Genomic DNA, 20,638 nt, shown 5'->3' on the forward strand with positions numbered 1-20,638 from the left:
CCTGCTCCGGTACCTACATGCACACAGCCTTCGAGTCCATCATTGCTCAACAACTGGGGACCTTGGTCCTGCTATTCAAGCGTTGTCAAGTACGGGATCAGCCCGAACAGCTATCGCCTTCCTATCCGACTGGGGCCACGTGGGGGATCATGGGCATCAACCGCCGGGACGCATGCTGAAATCCAATGCGAACCGTTCTCCAAGATGCAGCAGGCGTAAAATCAAGCTAAGGGCAAAGGTTGCCTTCGAAGCATTTTCTTTTATCTATTGCGAGCCCAGCCTCCTAATTTTCGAACTTCGATGATTACTGCACACGTTGAAGATGTTCCAGGCACATTCACAAACCCGTAGAACGACCGGATGGTTCCAAGGACCGGATCAACGAGGTTGGTGCTATTACGACTATGAGACAGATCGTATAGTTGCTCAAGACGGGAGCAGCTATCCACGGCCTACAACAGTCACTCCACAGTCACTGGAACTCGCTGCGCAGCAGCTACCATCTTCCTCCTCCATGCATGGCCGTAGCCCGTCCGAGCCGCGCCAGACACCAAATCAGCTCTCTCGTCCGATCTCACCGACTACCCAATCCCCCAACAACGATCAGTACACATTCCAACCGCGTCCGCAATCGAACTACTCGCCGCCCGCGGTTGCAGGTAGCTCAAGGACGAACTCACGGCAACCACCGTCACCGAACAATGTGGAAGGAGGATTCCAGAGTCTGTCGTTGCACGGCTCTCCCTCCAGCCCAACGACGCCCGGCAGGCCTCGCGCTGACTCGTTCTACCAAAGCATGGCCAACCCACAAAGTCCAACGAGTCCATCATATTCCCCAGGAGCACCTCAGACGTCCTTCCAGCACAACTCTTCCCATCCGCCGGCACGAACAGATCAACAGACTTCTCCAAATCATAACCGCATGCCAGGGTCTCGCCCGGATGACCTTTTGTACGAAGGTTGGTCCCTCAGTCATGGTGTCTTCGGCGACATTACTGGTGATTCTAACACGTTCCAGACTTCAGAAAAACGAAGACCCCGAGAAAGTTTTTCACGCTGGGAAAGGTAAGTGGCCTCACCAGTGCAGGCAATGTAGTCAAGCTGACAATGCGAAGGTCTTTCAGACCCTGTGGAGCGAAGCGGCCGACTCAGCGAATGATGTTAGGAGCCGGGCCTTCACCATCAACAGCTTTGGGGAGCCAGTGCACTCCAAGGTCCGACGGTTTGTTGTTGTGAAGGAAGGACAACTGTCATGCATTGCTGTTCCTGTCACCAGCTATGGCGGCAAAGGAGTGGCGAAGCGTGGTGTGAAGAAGTCAGACCATACCATCATCCATTGTGGCAAGAAGGCACCCTTGCCGGCAGCCGACGAGCTTCCCAATCCTGCACTTCGTGAGGCTGGTATGCAGCCTGATCCAATCAGGGTCGATCCTGATCTGTCTGACAAGAAGCTCGACGAGAAATCGCGAGTTGACTTCGCGAAGCCGTCGGTCATTCACCACAACGTCAAGGTTAAGAGCTTTGGAATGGTGAACAGAGCATCGCTGCGCCACCTTCATGCGCAGTACCGAAACGTCGCGCTCGAGGAGACGCCGAAACCCGCTCCTACATTTGGATCACGCAGCCCCAGCGGCGCTTTCGCGGCCACTACGCACTCGCAAAGCGAGTCCATGGATACCTACCGGCGGGCGTATCACTCGCTCATCACGAATTATTGGGCCGCCAGCGAAGCTTTGGCTGTATTGGCACCGTACAAAGCTCTTATCGATGAGGCTGCTGAACAGCGGAGGTCGTCGGTTTCTGCTCCTGCTACTGGGAGCATGCTAAATGGGGTGGATGAGGAAGATGAGGCTGACGATGCTGACGCTGGGGATGGTGCAGCGTATCGTGTGCAGTATAGGGGCCAGTACGAATAGTGCTGCTGATGGTCTTCTCATGAAAGCGTGGGGTCTGTTATCCTTTCGAAGCCTCATGTATTAGTTTGTGGTGATATGGTATTACAGGGCTACTGATGAATCATGTTCCTAGTATCACATTCACATGAAATGTCACAGAGCGACCGCGATGATTCTGGTGACTCTTGCTTGAGGCACCGGGTTTCTCTTTGATGCAGGCAGAATCCAGCAGTCTGTGAACAGAACGCTGGTACCCTGAAACAATCAGGGAGCGAGTTCGGTCCATACCTGCGCCTGCAGATTCTGTCCAGCATCGATAACGGCTGCACTGTGGTTCCCAAATTCGTGATTCATCGATTTGCCACCAAACCGGGTCGAAGACGCGTGCGAGTGCTTCTGAGTGGATCGCCTTCCCGTTGTACCTCCATGCAAGCGGTGCATGTCTAAGGGTTGCAGGATTTGGCCAACGTTAAATGCTGTAGCATGTGATGCGTTGCTTTGCGATGACTCGACTGGAGCCTCTGAAGTCGTGCTCGTAGCCTGTCGTAGGGATTTGGATGTGCTGGTTGTGATACTTCGAGGAAGCAAGTTACCGTCTGCCAGGGTGTTGACGGTGAGTGTGACACAACGAGACGTGTCCTTCACAGACTCTAGAGCTCAGTGAAAGAGTGATGCCTGCAATCACAGGCCTTGGAACAGCACCCGGAATTTTGAAGCCCTACCCGGTAGAATCGACGTTAGATGAGAGTGCAAGTTTTATGTGTCTCCGACGATAGGCGCCAGAAGTAAATTACAGGCTCGCATTAAATCCATGCCACAACACGTATCGTCCGATGCACAGCCTTGTCACCTGACGCGATGAGGCTTCCTAGCGAGGCCGGTGCATCCTGCAGCTCCCCCCAGCCGACAAGCCTCCGGCAGACAGCAGAATTCGACAAAGAAACCACGACACAGCTCAGTACTATTCGCGTGAGCAATCACACAGTCGTAAGGGACCATGGTAAGATGTTCACACCTCAACCTCGCCGCACCCGGAGTCGAAAAACGAGCCTTCGCCGTCGCTCCTCAATCGCCCAGACCGAGGAGGAAGTGCACCGCCCGTACAGTCCCGTCAATCTGGCCCGGAGACCAATCTCACACTCTGAGGGTTCAGGTATAGACGTCAGCCGGCTTGCTCAGGTGGGTGGATCGAAGCCGGATCTTCTGGGCGCTCGAGACCTAGCGTCACTCGATCGACAAGAGGTCGATGAAGATATAGCCAGCGAGCCCGCTTTTGTACCGCAGAAGTCGAGATCGCCTCAGCACACACGCACGGAATCTGGCTCGATACTCCAGGATCACAATGTTCCTCTCGAGCCGATGATCAAGCACCTAAACGTGGAACCCGACAATAAGCACATCTCGCTTCAACGTTTCTCGAGGCAGATTCGTACCATCCGTAGCATGATCAACGAAGTCTTGGTGAAACGTACCCAGCTACGCCATGATCATCAGATGCTGGAAAGCTACCGCCGACAGTATCACGAATCCCTGCGAACACTACTGAAGACCTTGGACGTTGGGCCTCTGTCTTTGCATAGGTCCCCCGATGTCGCGCAGATCGTCGGAGAGAAACTACACTTTGGCTCGAGCACAGATATCCCCAAAGTTGATTCGGCAATGATGGCAAGCACTGTGCATGGCCACCGCTCCAACAGCCAGCTCCAATCGAGCGAGTCCAGAAATGCGGCATTAGCTCAGGGAGCTGAGCAGCTGGAGAACGACGGCGCGCAAAACCAAGGAGAGCTCGATGCACTCCGCAATTACCCTCAAGAATCATCAGTCGAGCGCGCGGTGCCACCGAGCCTGACTCAGACGTTACAGGAAGGTAGAGATGGAGGTCTTGGGCTGTTCGAACGAGCAAGCTCCATCAAGGATTCTGATGCCTTTGGTGCAACTGAGTCGCCGCCGAAAGCCCAGTCGAAACCTTCAGACGCGTACTTCGAAAGCTACAGCAGTCTCTGCCAGCAAGAAGACCTGATGAAGGAGAGGACAGAGGATCTCAGCAACCTCGAGTTTCGACTTACCGATAGGTTCGGACTGGTCCTGAGTGCCATGCGAGCGAGTGGGTTTGCGGACTCCCTCAAAGCCGAAATGCTGGATGATGCTCTCAGCGTGTCGGACGTGGTCTCTTCTACAACGAGCCCCACTGGTGTTGATCCAATGCTCACAGAGTACTACTCGAAGCAAGGAGATGTCGGTATCTTATTGGAGAGACTCCAAGAGCTCGAGTATACCCATCAAGAAGGCATGGAAACAAGAGCATTTATGGCGGAACGTGGGGACAACCTAGAAGTTGTTGATGAAGAGTTTGAGCGTAATCACCAGGACCGGAAGCAGCAGCTCCAGCTGGAACTCGATCACGCACGTATAGCAGCCGCCGCTTTACGAAGTCAGTGTGAGTCGAGGGGTATCGATGTGAACGCCAAAAGAAGAACGACGGAGCCTTCCATGTACACTGGGAGCGTTGCCTTTGCGGGCGGCGATGAGCTTGACAGTGATGCCCAGTCACAGAAGATCCGACCAGTTCGGTATGAGCCCACGGGATTCAAACGAACTGTGCCGCAGCACCAATTAATCGGGGGCTGGCTGGACAGTATGCTGTCCCGTGGGTCGTTCGAGGACCTCCAGAGCCCGGGGCTCGAGCCCTACTTTGACACTCCTGGCACGCCGCAGTCCGAACATCCAGCACTTCCTTGAAGAATAGGTTGACAGATGATGTGCCACATCTTCATCATGTAAGGCAGAAAGGCATGGTACAGCTGGGAGGATCTTGCAATGCGCTCAAGACCACAAGTGCTTGCTGACTTCCGAGTGGCACGCAAGCGATTGGTCATGCAGCAGAGTCACACATAATGCTGTCGACTGTAACGCGCAGCACTACAGCTGCTTGGATATCCTGCTGAAGGGTCCGGTCGAGAATCAAGCAGACTTTCAAGGGCTGGGTCGTCTTCCGCACGTCAACCGTGGTCCAAACAACAAAATACTCCAGGCAATCAACTTTGCGCATGGGTGGACACAGTGCAGCTTCGATTCCGGAAGCATGACGAGCGAGATGGATGACTGTGAAGCAGAACTCAATACCCAATGCTAAACTACGTAAGCTACTGTCTCAAACTTGCTGTTTCGTGGACTGTTGTCGTAAATGCCGAGCGGCGGCTCTGTCGTTTGCAGGTCGTCGAGATTGTTAGCTGCCCTAATCTCATCTCGTTGCCTAGTATTCACATCTCTCAAACCAGAATCTCTCCTCTGTCGCATCGTCGCATCGTGGAAAGTAAAAAGCGAGAGGGACAAATGGAAACGTTTCTGCTATCCAGTCGTCGTAATACAAAGGTAGGATTGAAACATAGCAGATGATTCCTTGGCCGCCTCGTCGAATCGGAGAAGTCAAACCAGGCCAAGGCATATGTTTGTGTTGTCGTATCATCGAAAGTAAGGAAACTCCAGACGGAGCAAGATGTTTTGTATGCTGCGACAATTGGTCGGTGTTTGTAAAGCCGGCCGCGCAAGCGGCTGCCCGACAAGCATTCGTATAACAGGTGGGATGGTGTGGAATAGTTGAGGTCCCCTATCGAGTCCCTCGGTGCGAAGCACGGCGTACTGGTGGTTGAGCCACAGGCGTCTCGTCTTCTTCTTCTTCTTCTTCTTCTTCTTGTGCTTCTGCTTCCTCTTCTTGTTCTTCTTCTTCTTCATCGTCTTCGTCGTCTTCGACATTTTCGGCTGCTGCTGCTGCCGCCGCCGCCGCTCGTTCTCTTTCACCGTTCCACCGGTCCCTGATGATACCGAGATATTGGGCACGTCGCTCGGAGTCTCGGGCCATCCGGTGTATCTGGCGGTCGTCAGGTTCCGTCCCAATGGTCCATCCATTTTGTGCGGCTCTGATTCTGAGGTTGTCCATTAGACGGACCATTTGCGCATCCGAGATAGGTCCAGAGTCTGCACGCGTATGATCTGTGCTGGCTGTTGATGACTGAGGTGGGTTAGCTCTAACGACTGTCCGGGCGGAAGTGACACTCTCGGTCCCAGCACGGGGAGTCTCTGCTTCTGGAACGTCTTGAATCGTGGGTAGTAGTCGTGGACCTGTGATTGCGCCCTGGATTGTGGCCCAGACGCTTCGATATTGCAGCATGAATGATGGCCAAGAGTCAGTGTGCACCTTGCCAAACAGCTTGATGTTTGGGAAGTCGTAATCGAGCTCATAGATGTCAGTGTAGTCGATACGAGCTAAGGGATCCAACGCCTGCTCTTGGTCGTATTGCTGCACTCGTATGGCATGAGGTTGCATCCGATCTGCATCGCCAGGATCATTCGGTCGTTCGTCAGCCCTCATCCGCGGCTGACCAGTGTAGACGATTGAATGGTGTGCTTTGATCACTCCCGGGGCGGCAACACCCTGAGCATTGTATGTTTTGATAGCTCTTCGAGGATCAATCAGCATGGCTACATTTCGTCGACGATGATGAACTTACACGGCTCTGAACCTTTCTTGGTCAGGTGACTGTTCGAAGATGATGAAGCGGCGAAGCCTCACAAGGCCAGTGCTTCCATTGGGAGTGATCCGAGAATCGCCAGGATCACTGGTCTGCGGTGGCGGCACAAGGAGTACCTCGATAACCTAAGAAAGCATCAGCACTTGAGGAGCAGGACTCAGCTCGGACAACTTACCCGACTTGGTCTGTAATCATGGTTGGGATCCTCGCTAGTGATATAGCCACGTTGAAATCTTGTCTGCGAGGCTCCGTTGCCTTCTCGAATTCTTTTGAGGTTCACTGGTCGCATCGATGACCCTCCAGGGTTGGGGACGGAGCCCAAGGGGTCGAAACCCCAGCGAGTCTGTATTTGTGACGTTGGATCCGTACCACTGAGGGGGAATTGGGCAGTCGGGACTGGTGATTTGGAAGTGCTGGGTGGCGCCATCTGCTCCATCGAACGTGCCAAGGCATCGCTACCACCAGCAGTGGCGCTGTCTTTACGTGGTATGTTGGTCGGTCTACTATCACGAGTCAGTTGACAGGTACGCAGTATCCTGAGGCGAGTACCTACGTGGAACCACTGTCCGTTCGACGAGCGGAAGATGATGAAGCGCGCTCTGGCAAGGTCTTCGCCTTGCTCACAGTCTTGCCATTCTCGTTGACCCAGGCTTGCTTCGATTCGGACCATCTCACCTTCTGCCCAGTATTCGGATCAACTCGCCACTCTGGCTTGTCAGAACGCTTAGGCGCCATATCGTCGGCTGTCGGTTCGAGCTCGAGGTGCCCGCCGCAGCATCGCGCGGCACACCGCGAGCAATGAGTTCGAACCTGAGGTTCTCGAAGGTTGGAAGGTCGACAAGCTGAGTAGAATGTCACATGCAGCCTAAACGACTAGTAGGTCTGTCATGTGAGCACGACTCGAGACGGGATTCCACACCCCTACCAAAACAGTAGCTACGATCTGCGGGATGATGGATGCGTGCAGGTGCAGCACCAGGACAGATACACTGATAGGTATATAGCCACAGTTCCAGCCATGATCCACCGCGGCAAGTCGGTTAGAAGCACCCGCAATTATATAGTCGTATCTATTCTTCTGCCGGTCTCTGGGTGTGGAGAAGGGCCGACAGCTTTTAGCTTCCTGCCAGCGCACAACACTTGCATACATGTACGCATGACAAGGGTTGCATAGCCATGTGCGTGGGGTAGCCGATCGCAAGGCCGCGAGTCACAAGGACGACATCTCGGACATGAAATTCAACCTTCGAGGATCTTGGTGAACAGTTGGTTTCACGATAATCAGCAACTATCATGGTTCCGTTCCGATGGTTCCACGCGAGAGTCAATGCCCACGGGTGTTTCCGCCTCACAACAAAGGACGCCACGAAGTCCGACGTTAAAGGGATGGCTGGGCGATCGCATTCGTCCGCTGATGTTCCATTGACCTCCGTCGTTACCGTCCTCGTTGTTACCTTTCACTTACCACTTTCCATTGCGATTCAGGCGGCTCGCTGTCGATTCATTGGATAGCGTTGGCGTTTCTTCGTTCAATTTTATATTAATGTCTATTGTGGAGCGCAACGAAGCGGCGTTACAGCGGGCCCATCGATCAGCAGATGCAGCTAGGGCACGATCGACTGAAGACTGGGTTTACATACAGCAGACAGAGCCGGATGGACCGCTAGAGTCGTTCGAAATACCCGACGAAGGGCGGATCGAAGGCGCAGCCTTGTCCGACGTGCCGGCAACCTCTCTCGCTTCAGCACGCTGCGCTTGTCTGCAATGGGTCGATAGAGATGAAGCAGGCAAAGGGCATTGGTCCATATCTGCAAGTCAAGACTCCTCAGCCATCGAGGAAGACACCTCCGACGACAGCGACTCACCCCTCTCCGACTCCGCCTCAACGAATCGTTCCACCATCCATCGGTACTTCCACCTTGCCCGACAGGTCTCCATCCAAAGAGAGCGTCTTTCAGAGCTCCAAGCCGACATAGAGGAGATGGCAATGGCACACGGAGACATTGATTCCAGCATCTTGTCGAACCACGAGAAGCTCGCACAGGCTCTCGCCATTGCCCAGCACGATCTTTTCAAGCAGAAGATCGCATGTCGACTCGAGGGACTCGACCCGGAGATGTTCAGATACCGACGCATTTCCTCCCACCACAACTAGCGTTGCATGAAAGTGCCAGGAGCATTGGGGCAAGACGGGATGGTTGCGGAATGGGCATGGGGGAAGGCGGGTGTTTGCGGAATGCGTATCTGGAAAGGCTATGCGGTGGATGTTGGAGGTCCGCCACGGCTTGTCACAACAAGCAGCACTGCTCGGGGTCCAGTCTCGGGGACTGATGGGCTTCGACCAGCTTCGGATGATGGGATGGAAGCTGCCTGTCGCATGGCAAATGTGAGCATGTGACAGGCCGAGGCATGCGATTTAGCCATGGCCATGGATCCATAACAACACTGCAGATTGGGGCTTGCGCTGTGCGCCACCGGCTTTGAAGTACTCTTCCAGGTTGCATCTGCCTTCCAGCTAGTTACGGTACGCACACTTGTCGTGGACACGAGTAACTTCAGAACCGCCCGTTCCAATTCCAGTAAAGTCTCCTAATCCACGAACAAGTTGAAGGCATCCGCTGCCGATCTTTGGAGAGACGGCAACGCGTATGCAACGCCTCAATGCAACTACATTTCCGCACCGGTGAGCATTCCATTGGATGGCGTTGCGCCAGGGGAGTTAGGCGACTTGGGATGACCGAGAATACCCGAGCCTCGTCCATTTGCATTGCATCTACTCAGGTTCCAGAACGGCAGGTGAACGTGGTTGTAGACGCTTAGCGACCTCTTGCAAACTGGAACATAGCATCGGATCGATGATTTGAGTGAGGCTCCACCCGCTGGTTGTCCTTTCGGCCGAAATAACGGTTTGTACGAGCTGCCACACTCACTCGAGCGCGACTGGCGCACACATGGACTTTGCAGTCGTGATTTTGGCGGGAATATCTTCCCTTGGATGTCTAGGGGTGTCAAACCCCATGGATACATGTAGCTTCCATGTTGTCTCTTCGCTGTTTATACAGTCAATGCCAGACTGATGATGAAGAACACAGAAGTGCCTTGTTGACAAGGGCTAGACTTAACGGTACGATTCGTCGTCGCAATCTGTGAACACGGCCCCAAACCTGACCAACTCGAGTACCAGGACGTGATGATGGTCAGCACACTATACAACAGTGTGATATGATGCCTCACTGGACGACGTTCGCCCCATAATCTCGGTTGACGACTCTCGCGGAGCAGCCTCTGACTCAAGGTGAGACGGAGCCAGCAGCGGCTGAAAGAAGTTGCGTGGCTGGCTGTTATTTGGACAAGCCAGGAAGCACATCGAGAAAACAAGGCAATCGCCAAATGCGGTTGAACAAAGTCCAGAGGAACCTCTCTATGGTCGTATTCCTGGAGCAAATGAGCAGTCTGAGCAGACGGTCTCAGAGTCCACACAGGCCGGCATTATGCTTGGAAGAACCGAAGCAGCACAAGTCGCCTGCTGTTATGTCATGACGGACCATATGGACATCTCAAGCTCAGCAGGTCACTCCATTTATGAAGCCAATCTCCAGCATAGAGTCAATCGAGATCACTTCAGAGCAGAAGCTTGTGACTCTGGCTCCACAGCCCAGGCCACAGCCGCGTAAAGACTCGACCGGGCCGTGCCAAATTGGTGAGCTCTGCGACAGGGGAAGCTGTTGGTTGCGAGTGGTGAGACTCAAGGGAAGTAATTAGTTCGGTATGGAGCAGGATCCCCATTCAGCTGTGACTTCCTATTCGGGGCTCTCGGTCCTTCCCGGATGCAGCCAGCGTGCAAAGACCTTCCGCCTCACCTCCTCAGTCCTCTTGGTCCTCAACGTTTCAGAAATCAGGCGTCGAAAACAAGGCAACCAGTCACCAAACTACAGGTTTATAATTACCACGTGGGCCGGTGGGTCTCCCGCACACGTCCGGTCAGCTAATATTTAGGCCACTTTAGCTTGCTTCACAGACCATTGCTTAATTGAACCACTATTGAAGGGACACTGAACAAATCTGCGCCTGACAAAATATACATATGGACACTATTTGGGGGATAAAACGTGATGCGAAAGCGACTGAACGCTGTCCTCATACATCCTCCAAGCACAGACTGTCTCATAGCCGTTAATCATGATGTCGTATCGGCCCATCAATCAAGATGAGTCGATGACTGTGTCTCAAATGCAGGCTGAACATATGAAAGTGCCGCATGTGGCTCGCATGTGGTTGAGAGACCATCATGCGGCTTGTCGAAAACATATTGATGCTCAATGATTCTGATGAAGGGAATGCGAATGTGCTGTGGTGCCGTTGCTGCCGTGTGTCGTCCAAATGATCTGTCGAATGAACTCAGTAAAGGACATCGGGAGGATCCGCCAAGTAGGATTGCAAGAGATGTTGCGGAAACCAATCGAGGAGTGTTCCACCGACTGGTCCGAAGGAAAGCTGATGATATTTCAGGGACCTCGACCGCCAAATCTTCTTCCAACAATTTCTGCTGCATCTTCCTGAGTATAGCCCTGTTGCAGCAGATGAGCCATCATTGCCCGCGCCTGAGCCAAGCGGTGAGCCTGCTCTGAAGCTTGGTCGGTGTTTGGCGACGATGTGCGAACAGAGGCTGGCTGCGCTGTATTCCCCGGAGGTCTCTGAGACTGGCCTTGATTGGCTCGCTGCGATGTTGACTGCGACGACGTCGACTGTGCCGATGGAGCAGTACGGCTTGTGCTCTGATGCGCTCCGGCCGAGGCTTGGATACGAGCAGACGCCTGGGCCCGGGAGTTCTGGTCTGTTCGCTGTTGTGACTGACTGGGCTGCAAGGAGCGATCTTGGCCTTGTCGGCCTGTTTGTTGAGGCCCTTCACGACGGCTTTGACGATCGCCATTCGCGCTGCCAGCGTTGCGCTGTTGATCTGACCGCTTTCCAGCCGGGACGTCTTCATCGGAATCGTCAGAGTCCTCTTGATCACCTTTGCTTTGGCTCTTGGTGCTTCCTCCGATCCGCTGGCGGACTATCTCCACTGCTTCTTCCCGGGTCTTGCCTCGGCGCATCAATGCTGTGACCGCTTCCTGCGTGGCAGTAGAAGCATTGCCTGCCGGTCCCCCTCCCGTGGTGTTGCCTGCGCCGCCCGCATTGGCTCTTTCGCGTTCCGCGGCTGCATTGGAAGATTCTGGCTGCTCTGTGGGAGGGCCCATTGGAGCCAGAACTCTCTTGCTGTTCCAGACGTTGCTGAATTGATGTACTAGCGCATTCATGGACTTTGGATGCACCTTGCCAAATTTCTTTACTTTGATGTTATGCTGGATTGTGTGTACCTTTCCGTAGTCAAGTCGCGACATATCGTGTAGCTTGTCTGTTGGATCATCTGCGTCAACACGGATAGCTCGTGGCCGCATGCCCATCTCGCCCTGCAGCGGACGTTCTGCAGTCTTGATGGGAGGTACCTCCGCTGAAGTGTGAATGATGCTGTATTCAGACTTCGTGACACCTCTCTTCGCTACTCCAAGTCCACGATTGGTGACGATGGGGAGGCACGTGCAGTAGTTGTCCGCCTCGCGAACGACAACGAATCTGCGCACCTTCGAGAAGACGCGCTCTCCAAACGCCCCACGACTCGTTCCAGGTTCAGCCATAGTGACGAGAGTGGTTGATTCTCCAGCTGGCTCGACCCAAAGTACAAGAAAGACCTTTCCAATAGTAAAAAACTTCCTGGGCTGCTCTCGCCGGTGGTAATCAGCAAAGAGTCGCTCGGTGTCGGCTTCGCCGCCCGTGCCATAAAGACGTCGCTGGGCATGAGCTTGGGGGTTCTCTCTGAGCAGCGTAGGGTCCGTGATCTGATTCGCAGGAGCGTTGGCGAAGACAGTACGAACGAGCGTTGAAGGGTCATGGACATCCACGATGCGCTGGCCGTTTCTTGTGCTCACTTCTGGTATAATTGGCATCGGCCTGTATACCTGCGGTGGGCCTTCCTGGTCCCGCACGCCCATGGCGCCCATGTCTCGATTGACCGAGTCTACTGATCCGCTCGTTTCGCCCGACTGACGGCTTGATGGGGCATTATTCTGACCAGGACCCCGGGTGGCGGCTCGTGGAGTTTGAGCGTCAAGGGCTGCATTGGAGGGCGTCGCCACATAGTTACCGCTGGCGGCGGCGGAAGGACCGGAATAGTTTGAGGCAGATGGCGTTGCAGCAGCTCGTGCAGTTGCCTCAGTGAAACGGCTTCGGGGAATATGCTGGGGCCGTGCAACCACCCGACCATTCTGGAAGCGCAGAGTGTCGTTTTCAGCGTCGTAGACAAAGTATTGGTTTGAGTCCGGGTCCCAAGTCCAGCCTGCCATGGTTATGGACGCCGAAGGAAGGCTGTCCTCGGTGGGATTTCATGAGCATCAGCAAGCATCTCAAGACGTTGCAGGTGCATCTACAAGATCGCACTTATAGCGACATCGTGAGCACCAAATAGCCTAAAGATCTGTCGTTAATGCATCGTATCACGAAGATGGGAGCAGTCGAGCTTGTTTTAAACCGCGATGTCGCGCATTGCCGTCCGCGTGAGCGAGGTGCAGCATGCATCCACCCAAAGCTCTCCCGCCATATTGGTACTCATTTAGCATGGTCATTCGGCATCAACTAACCCTGGCTGGGTTGTGACCGGTGAGGGAAGGCAACCAGTCAGCTTCTGCTCCAGCCGCCACAACAACCACAGGCTTGACAGGGCTGCTAGGTGTATCAGTACTCGCTCAAACCATTCTGTGACACGTGCCGCATCCCGCTATCAAACTGGAGACATTCTCTGATGCTGTGCGCCCGCCCCCTTCACCACGAGCAACGGTGTCTCTTACATCATGTTGATGTTCTTCATTGCGGGAACGCTGCGAGATGTCCGCAACGCAGCCACCAGCAAGCGGTCGGACACCAGTTGATCAGCAAGACGAATCGAAAGTCCACACTCAGCCGTCGTCCCGTTCGGAGACTGTTTGGGGGTCTCTTGGAGATCGAAGCTCGTCCGGTGGTATTTTGAACGGGACGAAAGAGTCAGCAACGACGGCGGAAAGTCCAGGTTCGCCTCCGCCCCACGTCCCACGATCAAGTCAGGACGACGACGACTCCCTGATTCGCTCCGCCCTTCAACATGGACAAACGCTGGCCAGCCTCCGCGATGCGGCAGTCGTCTTCATGCGCCGCTCTCGCAAACTTGCTGGTCTTCGCGAAATCACGCTGCAGCGCCGATCACAGATTCTGCACGAATGGCAGCACTGTGCAGACCAGCGGCAGTTCGTGAACGACTCCCAGAAGGCATTCCTGCACGAGGCGACTGCGCTGTACGAGCTTGGTGATCTCCAATTCCCGACCGAACAGCTGCTGAAGCGTTACCAAGAGACCAATGCGGACCATGAGCGCCAGTCAGAGTATGCCATCAAGACGCAAGAGCTAGAAGCCGACCTCAGCAACCTCGAATTCAAGATGCAAGGGACAGAGACACGTCTCGAACAAGCGGTTCAAAGGCTACAGGATACACTGAACGAGATAGCGCTGCCCAAGGGGGATACCTATCCGCCCTCTTCAGCCCCAACAGAGGTATCTCGAGGAGAAGTTCCGGTGTTAGTCAAACATTACTTCGACAAAGCTGGGGATGTGAAGCTGCAAAGCGAGAACATGCACAATATGGAGGTTGATCACAGAGAAGAGCGGACGGTCCGGATACTGCAGGCCGATCAAGAGATGCCACTCTCTATGACAGACGAGGAGTTTGAGGCTTCATGGGAGCGCGCTTTTGCCAAAGCACAAGAGGAATTGGACAGCGCGGTCAGGAAGGCAGATTTGGCAAGACAGGTCTGTCTCGGCGAAGGACTAGATCCGGAGAGCTACCGTAAGTTGCCTGCAGAAGTCGATCTAGATGCTGAAATGGGACCTCAATCGGACGCAGACGCAGCTTCGAATGCTACGTCCACGCAAATCTATGGGTACCATGTTCAGGCGCCAGCTCAAGACCCGATATTCGAGATCCTGCGGACTTTACCACAAGACATGGCTAAAGAAGCTTTGCTTGCTCGACAGTTCGCTCCCCCGGCAGCAGGGACGCTGACACCGCTGGACGACAGGATCGATTCGTGGAGGCAGAATGTGTCTGCAGACGTAACGGAACCGCTATCAACGATGGAGGCAAAGTCTTCTCCAGACCATCCCTCATTTGCCGTGTCTTCCAAGGACAAAGCTTTGGAGACCTCGAAAGACCAGGATTCCACAAATCTGGCGTGAAGGTGCCATCTTCCAGGAACGTTCTTTGCCGACCGAGACATTCTCAGGCGATGTGGACATGAAGATTCTGCCTCGCGGTTGGGCTACTTGGTCGACGCAGGACGCAATGTTACCCTTGCATGGTTGTTGGTGGTACCGGGCCGAAGCAAGCGCTCTCAGGCACAACAGGCTGTTTGGGACTAGATGCTCATGCCGCTTTCCAGAACCTCAATTCAATTTTGTTCACGATGCTGCTGATGATTCAAGTAGATCGCTATCGCACTGCTGCAATGTTTCGAAGCCGTCGCATGCTGGGACGTTTCATTGGGCATTCGCTGGGCGAGGCTCATTTCTCGATCAGAAAGCTGACATTACGTTGCTACCGCACGATATATACTAGGATTCTTCGCGCTCTAGCAGCCATGACGTCTATGCGTTTTGAAGCACACCGTACACGGTAGCGGACTCAGGTAAGATAGTTGATCATCGTGCCTTGCTGGCGAACTGTCACCTAATTGGGAGTATGGACTTCTCAAAATTCTACACATCACTTCACGTCACTCAGCTTCCCTTCGCCCTCGAACAGCAACAAATTCGTCGATAAGCCGCCGAATGCGCAGAGGCTGCTTTTCTTTGAGCTAACATGCATGCGCGACAGCCATATCCAATTGGCGGCAACAAATCGAGGAATCAAGGACGCGAACCTTCTTTCAAGCCTTACGGCGACGTTGGCGTGTGCGACTTTATCCCAATATGTCGTGTATTAAGCGAGAACGCAGCTGTTCCAGAGGCCCTGATGCCGCCGCCTGAGGCTCGATTCAAACCCGACTGGACTCTGACTGGTGGCCGCTCCTGCTTTGCATCTGCATGTGAACATGCAAGCCACCTGCTTTACCCCTCCCACAAGGCTGCGGTCTGCAACATCGATATTGAAAACTTCGATCTCTGCCGCCTGGATCGTCGACTATCTGCAAATGATAGTACACTCACGCGGAGAATTTATACTGCGCCTTCCAAATCAGCCAAACTTCCACACTACACAGGATGAGAAAGCTCTGAATACCATCCTATGCATTGAAGCTGGCTCAAGCCCTCGTGCCGCAACAGCGATATCACTTGTATCCAGGCCTTAGCTCTGCCATGGCGTTTGGCAGTAACTGGCGGTATGATACCGCTGGTCGGCAGCGCGTGGTTGATCCAAGATCTGTTGACCCCAGGCCCACCGGTCAAGCGTTTGCTGCAACGGGTAGAGATTCCAAGACGGGTCTGGAGACAAGATGGGAATTCGGTGCTTCATCTTCATATACTGAGCCAGCCGGGACGACGCAGCGTCAGCTCAACGTCAAGCGAATCCGAGAAGGTCCAGGTCCAGGCCGAACGGAAACATCTATTGCTCCAAGTACGAAGATTGAACTTGTATCCTGTTGAAAAGTCAACATGCTGATAGTTCACAGACTGCAAGAAATACATGGTAAGCCTCATGTTGATGCTTCGAGAAGCATGTTGACAGATTTAGGTTATCGAGGCATTGCTCGTACCGCCGGCAGATACCTCGACCATGTCCAATCTGACCCTAGCCAATGATCCTGTCCCGGATTCGTCTATTAGACGGCGGCGCTTTGTAATTGTTCGCGATCAGATGGAGGATAGAAACAGCTTTGAGGCCATGTGAGTTTTACCTCACCTCGTCCTCACTGTTTTATCTGCATTAACCATCGACAGTGCAATAAAGACCTACAACGGAGAAGGGGTTGCTGCTGATGGTGTTGTCAAGTTTCACCATGCCATCATCTACACCGGCGACGAGCCGGAGCCGGAGCCGGATGAGCTTCCAAGACGACCAGGTAACGGCAAGATGGAGCAACCAATGCAAGCACAAGCCATACGAGTAGAGCAGTTCGACCGCACGAGAGCTTTGAATCCGATGTCCCGCCTTGACTACGGCTCACGCTACGTCTTCGACCACGGTGTACCAAACATCATAATACTTGGAAGAATCCACGTCTACTCCCGAGCATCACTGCATGCTCAATTCAATCATGTCTGGGCTCAAATTAGGGAAGCCCATCGGCCCAGTCATGCAGCGCAACAAGTGTCGAGCGCAGCATCGAACGCCGATTCGACGACCACTATAACTCCTGCTACACGCGCCGGACCCAGTCTGGCATCTCCGGACTCCGGACCTATCACTGATGAAGAATTGGTGTCGCTTCTGCGCAACTACCACAATCACGCGCACCAACATGGACTTTCAATGCCACCGCAGCAGTTGAACCCGCAACAGATTCAAGGATTGGCTGCAAACGCCCACGCTCGTGCTGCGTATCTTCAGTGCATTCGGCAGTCTTGGACGATGAAGGACGAAGAGGAAGATTCATCTAGCGACAGCGAGGCGGTCACCGACGGCCAAAGAAAGTTCGACCATGTCCGTCCCCGGGCAAGCGTATCGCCAAGCATACCGTCGGGACGCACAAGTGAAGCCAAGCGGCATTGGCAACATGGCCCCCTTCAAAACCATAAGAGCAAAGGCGTCACTGGAAATGGTGACGGTAGCGCAAGAAGCGCAAGCAGTCATCTGACAGAGAGGCGTAGTAACAAGCAAACCACAGCACTGGAGAAAGAGACTGGGGACTCTTTGTTCTCCGAACGCGCTCGCTCAAGCAGACATCCAGCATCGGAAGGCGTTGGTGACGAGCACGGAGGGAGCTTCCGGATGGACCAAGCAGCACGCGTGGTAGCAACGAACCAAAACAGACTCCAGAGCAACACCGACGAGCTTGTGAACGACTCAGTGTACACCAGTGAGCCCTCCGTATGGTCACGGCCTGATCATAATACTTCCTACGCTGTGACCAGTATTTCTTCCGGTTCTCAAATACGAGAAACAGATCCGAAAACGGCGGGCGGGAACGATTCTGGTGCGACCCGTCTTCGAACAGGCGTCACTCCGCCGGCGGCACAACATGAACATGCTCGGTCTTCCCAAGTGGTGACGTTCAAGGAACCTGATAAAGGCACAGTCGAGGCTGCGAGTGTAGGCTCCAATTTCAGTGCGACCACGAGTCAAAACTTTGCGGCGCAATTTGCTGGTATAGTCGCAGACGATCTCCGAGAATCCATGAGCAACGGTCCTGGCGCGAGTCTGTTTCCGCAACAGCCCCTAGCGGACATCACGAGACTACTACATGACTACGCTTGCTTAAAAGCGACGACCACAAGCTCAAGTGTGGAACGAAAAGCAGTGAAGTTTGTGAAGAGATTACGTGGGCATATATTGCGAATGATGGGCGGGTTTCTGCAAGGCACGAACCTCGAAATCCTGGTACCCGATGAGGACACAGCCCGGCCTTCGATTTTGCAACATTTGAATGGCAATGTCCAGACTGCTGATGAGAAGGCACGGGCGTGGCTGAACAATCCAGATGATGCAGAGATACCCTCTGAGGATCGGAACATTATGAAAGGTCTTGATGATTTAGATGCGCTGGAAGACGAGTCAGAGGTGGGACAAGCGAAGCGCTTCCTGTGTGAATGTCCAGAGTTCGACTGGCTCATTCGACGTATAAGATCGCTGGCATCTGTGGACGGCGAGCGCAAAAGCCTAATTTCCGTGGAGGCTGCATTCTTTGCACTCTGCGGAGAGTCCGCCGATTCTATGGGACTAATGTATCACCCAATGAAGTTGCGAATCGAATGGAACCCGAAGACTTATCTTGCTCAGCAGTACGGCACAGCCGCTGATCTGGGCAGTACGCTGGTCCTCGTCGGAGACGGAAAGGCTTGTTGCGTCATGCGATGCGGCGACTATCTGGATATGCTGTGGCCTTATGTTGGGCGGGCTGTCCTTGAATGGGTCCAACGTGCAGCAGAATCCGAAGACAGAGTATACGAAACGGTTCACGAGCATGCCATGATCAGGCTCGATTGCAACAGCGCCAATCTTCTTGTTTCTGTATCAGGGCCACGTGTTATACAATACGAGTCCCTCGATATTTTGGCATGGCTGGCTACCGCCTGCCGCGCATCGAAGCATACTGAGCAAATCGCAGGGTGTGTGCCTGACGTCTCTATTGGTGAGCACAAAAGCTTTGGGCTCATCATCGGGTTCAAGGAAGTATTCGAATTGGGCCAACCTGAAGAAGAAACGACAGAGGACCCAGCATCTGGTTGCTGGCGCAGATTCTTTCAAACTGCATCCATCGCAATGGGATATCCAATTCCCGTGCGGAATCAGGATGAGAAAGGACTCGAAGTGCCCTTCCATTTACTGCCTATCCTTTCCGGAGCGTACTGGCTGGCACAGTACAACGGCCGGACTCTGCTCAAAGGCTACAATTCCATGCTCGTTCCAATCAAGCGGGCAGGAAATTCGGTGCAATGGCACTTTTCAGTCAACACTGACCGCTCAAAGTTGTGCTACAGTGAGGTCGAGAAGTACACAGGGCTGTGTGGTGAAGATGAATCCTCCTTGTCCCCGTGCCGTCATTTCGTTGGATGGGCACCTACCGTTGTTGTGGCAGCTGGTAAGTCGAGCCTGCTCGTTGCCCTGGACTTGGCTTATGAACTGTGTAGGTTCTCAATCTGGACAGTACAGGAGCATTGGTATGAGCCTAGCCGAAGCTCCGAGCAGGGTGCTTGAGATTGACCCAGCGTTGACGATACAAGGGGGTAAATATGTGACTGGCGGGTTCCGTTGCGAGCTTGGCAGCAGAGCCAATCCAACATGCTATGACCCCAACCCATATTGGTTCTACGAGCAAGCAATGGATCAAGCCAGATGGTGGCTAGTACTGTTTTCTGACGTGGGTTCAAGGCAACATTGGCTACTTGATGGCGCGACTGCGATCCTCCAGATATGCCAGACCGTGTTGTGCTCAGATGAGATCAAATACACAAAACGCACGTGGGAGAGAAGTTGCTCAAATACACCGACAGCGATGGCTCACCACTCGACTCCTACGGCGTATTGACGGATAAGGGCAACCGCGCGCAACCAGTCAACGGTTCTGGAAATTCCCTCCATCGAGCTGGGGTGACGATGTCGGTACAGCAAGAGGCTGCAACATTTCAGAGCATTGCGGCAACCACATGGTTCCGACTTGACCATCTTCACGACCTTGCACAGCAAGCACTGAAGCCCGACAAGATAAGACTATCTCTAACTCAACGCGAGCTTGAGGGACACGAATTCAACGACCTGGTCGAAGTCGGAAGTTTCCAGCCAAAAGTGCTGCACTTGTACGAAGAAGCATCCGAGTGGTACCGTTTCACTAAAAGAATTGGGACGGTCAATCTTTTTGGCTCAAATTTCGGCGACCTCATTGTCCCGTCTCAGAATAGTGATGAAGGCCCGAAGCTTTGCGCACAGCGGGCTCGAATGCCTGCTGAATCTGACCATCTCGGCACTACGCTAGCCGTCCTCAACACTGCGATCCGCAGAATGGCTGGCCATAGCCAGCAGCTGATCAAGCTGGCTCACAATTGCTACTGGGATGATCCTAAGTGGTGCCTTCGACATTGTGGTTGCAGCGCCGGGCATAGGGTTCCATGCGCGCGGCTCGTTTCAAGACTTGTTCGTGCTGACCCACGACCGAAAAAGACAGCCCGCCTGAAGAAGCATCCAATTTACGAGCAGTATCCTCAAGCAGGCGTAGTATTTGGTCATCGTCGTGGTCGAAGGGGAAGAAGTCTTACGGAGGCTTCTCCTGGTTTGCCCGCCATATCCACTGACGCTTCATCTTCTGCCGTTTCGAACACTGCTGCCACCATATTAACTCCACAGTCTTCAAACCTTGTTGAACACTCGTCCCAGACATCGCTAGACCGCACTCATCTCGGACGTCAGCTTCCAGCCAACACGATGCGCTGGCGACGGGATCATTCGAAAGGAACACCACGCCAGTGGAACTGGCGAGCCTCTCCGATACTGATGTC

General features: G+C 53.8%; 7 protein-coding genes across 7 annotated transcripts; 5 read left to right on the forward strand and 2 right to left on the reverse strand.

The window, feature by feature from the left end:
• Positions 1-922: 922 nt before the first annotated feature.
• On the forward strand, positions 923-1,916 carry LTR77_005237 (uncharacterized protein; the record flags this gene model as incomplete). Its single annotated transcript, XM_064802485.1, has 3 exons — positions 923-959; positions 1,019-1,065; positions 1,116-1,916. The coding sequence occupies 3 exons, from the start codon at positions 923-925 to the stop codon at positions 1,914-1,916; spliced, it is 885 nt and encodes a 294-aa protein (XP_064659846.1).
• Positions 1,917-3,557: 1,641 nt separating this feature from the next.
• Positions 3,558-4,634, forward strand: LTR77_005238 (uncharacterized protein; the record flags this gene model as incomplete). Its single annotated transcript, XM_064802486.1, has 1 exon — positions 3,558-4,634. One exon carries the CDS (start codon positions 3,558-3,560, stop codon positions 4,632-4,634), a length of 1,077 nt encoding a protein of 358 aa, XP_064659847.1.
• An 868-nt stretch (positions 4,635-5,502) lies between these two features.
• Positions 5,503-7,159, reverse strand: LTR77_005239 (uncharacterized protein; the record flags this gene model as incomplete). The annotated part of the gene is made up of 4 exons (XM_064802487.1): positions 5,503-6,352; positions 6,404-6,549; positions 6,600-6,924; positions 6,978-7,159. 4 exons carry the CDS (start codon positions 7,157-7,159, stop codon positions 5,503-5,505), a joined length of 1,503 nt encoding a protein of 500 aa, XP_064659848.1.
• An 808-nt stretch (positions 7,160-7,967) lies between these two features.
• On the forward strand, positions 7,968-8,579 carry LTR77_005240 (uncharacterized protein; the record flags this gene model as incomplete). Its single annotated transcript, XM_064802488.1, has 1 exon — positions 7,968-8,579. One exon carries the CDS (start codon positions 7,968-7,970, stop codon positions 8,577-8,579), a length of 612 nt encoding a protein of 203 aa, XP_064659849.1.
• A 2,350-nt stretch (positions 8,580-10,929) lies between these two features.
• On the reverse strand, positions 10,930-12,807 carry LTR77_005241 (uncharacterized protein; the record flags this gene model as incomplete). The annotated part of the gene is made up of 1 exon (XM_064802489.1): positions 10,930-12,807. The coding sequence occupies one exon, from the start codon at positions 12,805-12,807 to the stop codon at positions 10,930-10,932; it is 1,878 nt and encodes a 625-aa protein (XP_064659850.1).
• Positions 12,808-13,345: 538 nt separating this feature from the next.
• On the forward strand, positions 13,346-14,725 carry LTR77_005242 (uncharacterized protein; the record flags this gene model as incomplete). The annotated part of the gene is made up of 1 exon (XM_064802490.1): positions 13,346-14,725. The coding sequence occupies one exon, from the start codon at positions 13,346-13,348 to the stop codon at positions 14,723-14,725; it is 1,380 nt and encodes a 459-aa protein (XP_064659851.1).
• Positions 14,726-15,844: 1,119 nt separating this feature from the next.
• On the forward strand, positions 15,845-19,343 carry LTR77_005243 (uncharacterized protein; the record flags this gene model as incomplete). The annotated part of the gene is made up of 4 exons (XM_064802491.1): positions 15,845-16,103; positions 16,159-16,175; positions 16,221-16,372; positions 16,427-19,343. 4 exons carry the CDS (start codon positions 15,845-15,847, stop codon positions 19,341-19,343), a joined length of 3,345 nt encoding a protein of 1,114 aa, XP_064659852.1.
• Between the last annotated feature and the right edge of the window lie 1,295 nt (positions 19,344-20,638).

The sequence above is a fragment of the Saxophila tyrrhenica genome, assembly GCF_035928015.1.
Source record: "Saxophila tyrrhenica strain CCFEE 5935 chromosome Unknown scaffold_7, whole genome shotgun sequence".
Taxonomy (NCBI): Eukaryota; Fungi; Ascomycota; class Dothideomycetes; order Mycosphaerellales; family Extremaceae; genus Saxophila; species Saxophila tyrrhenica.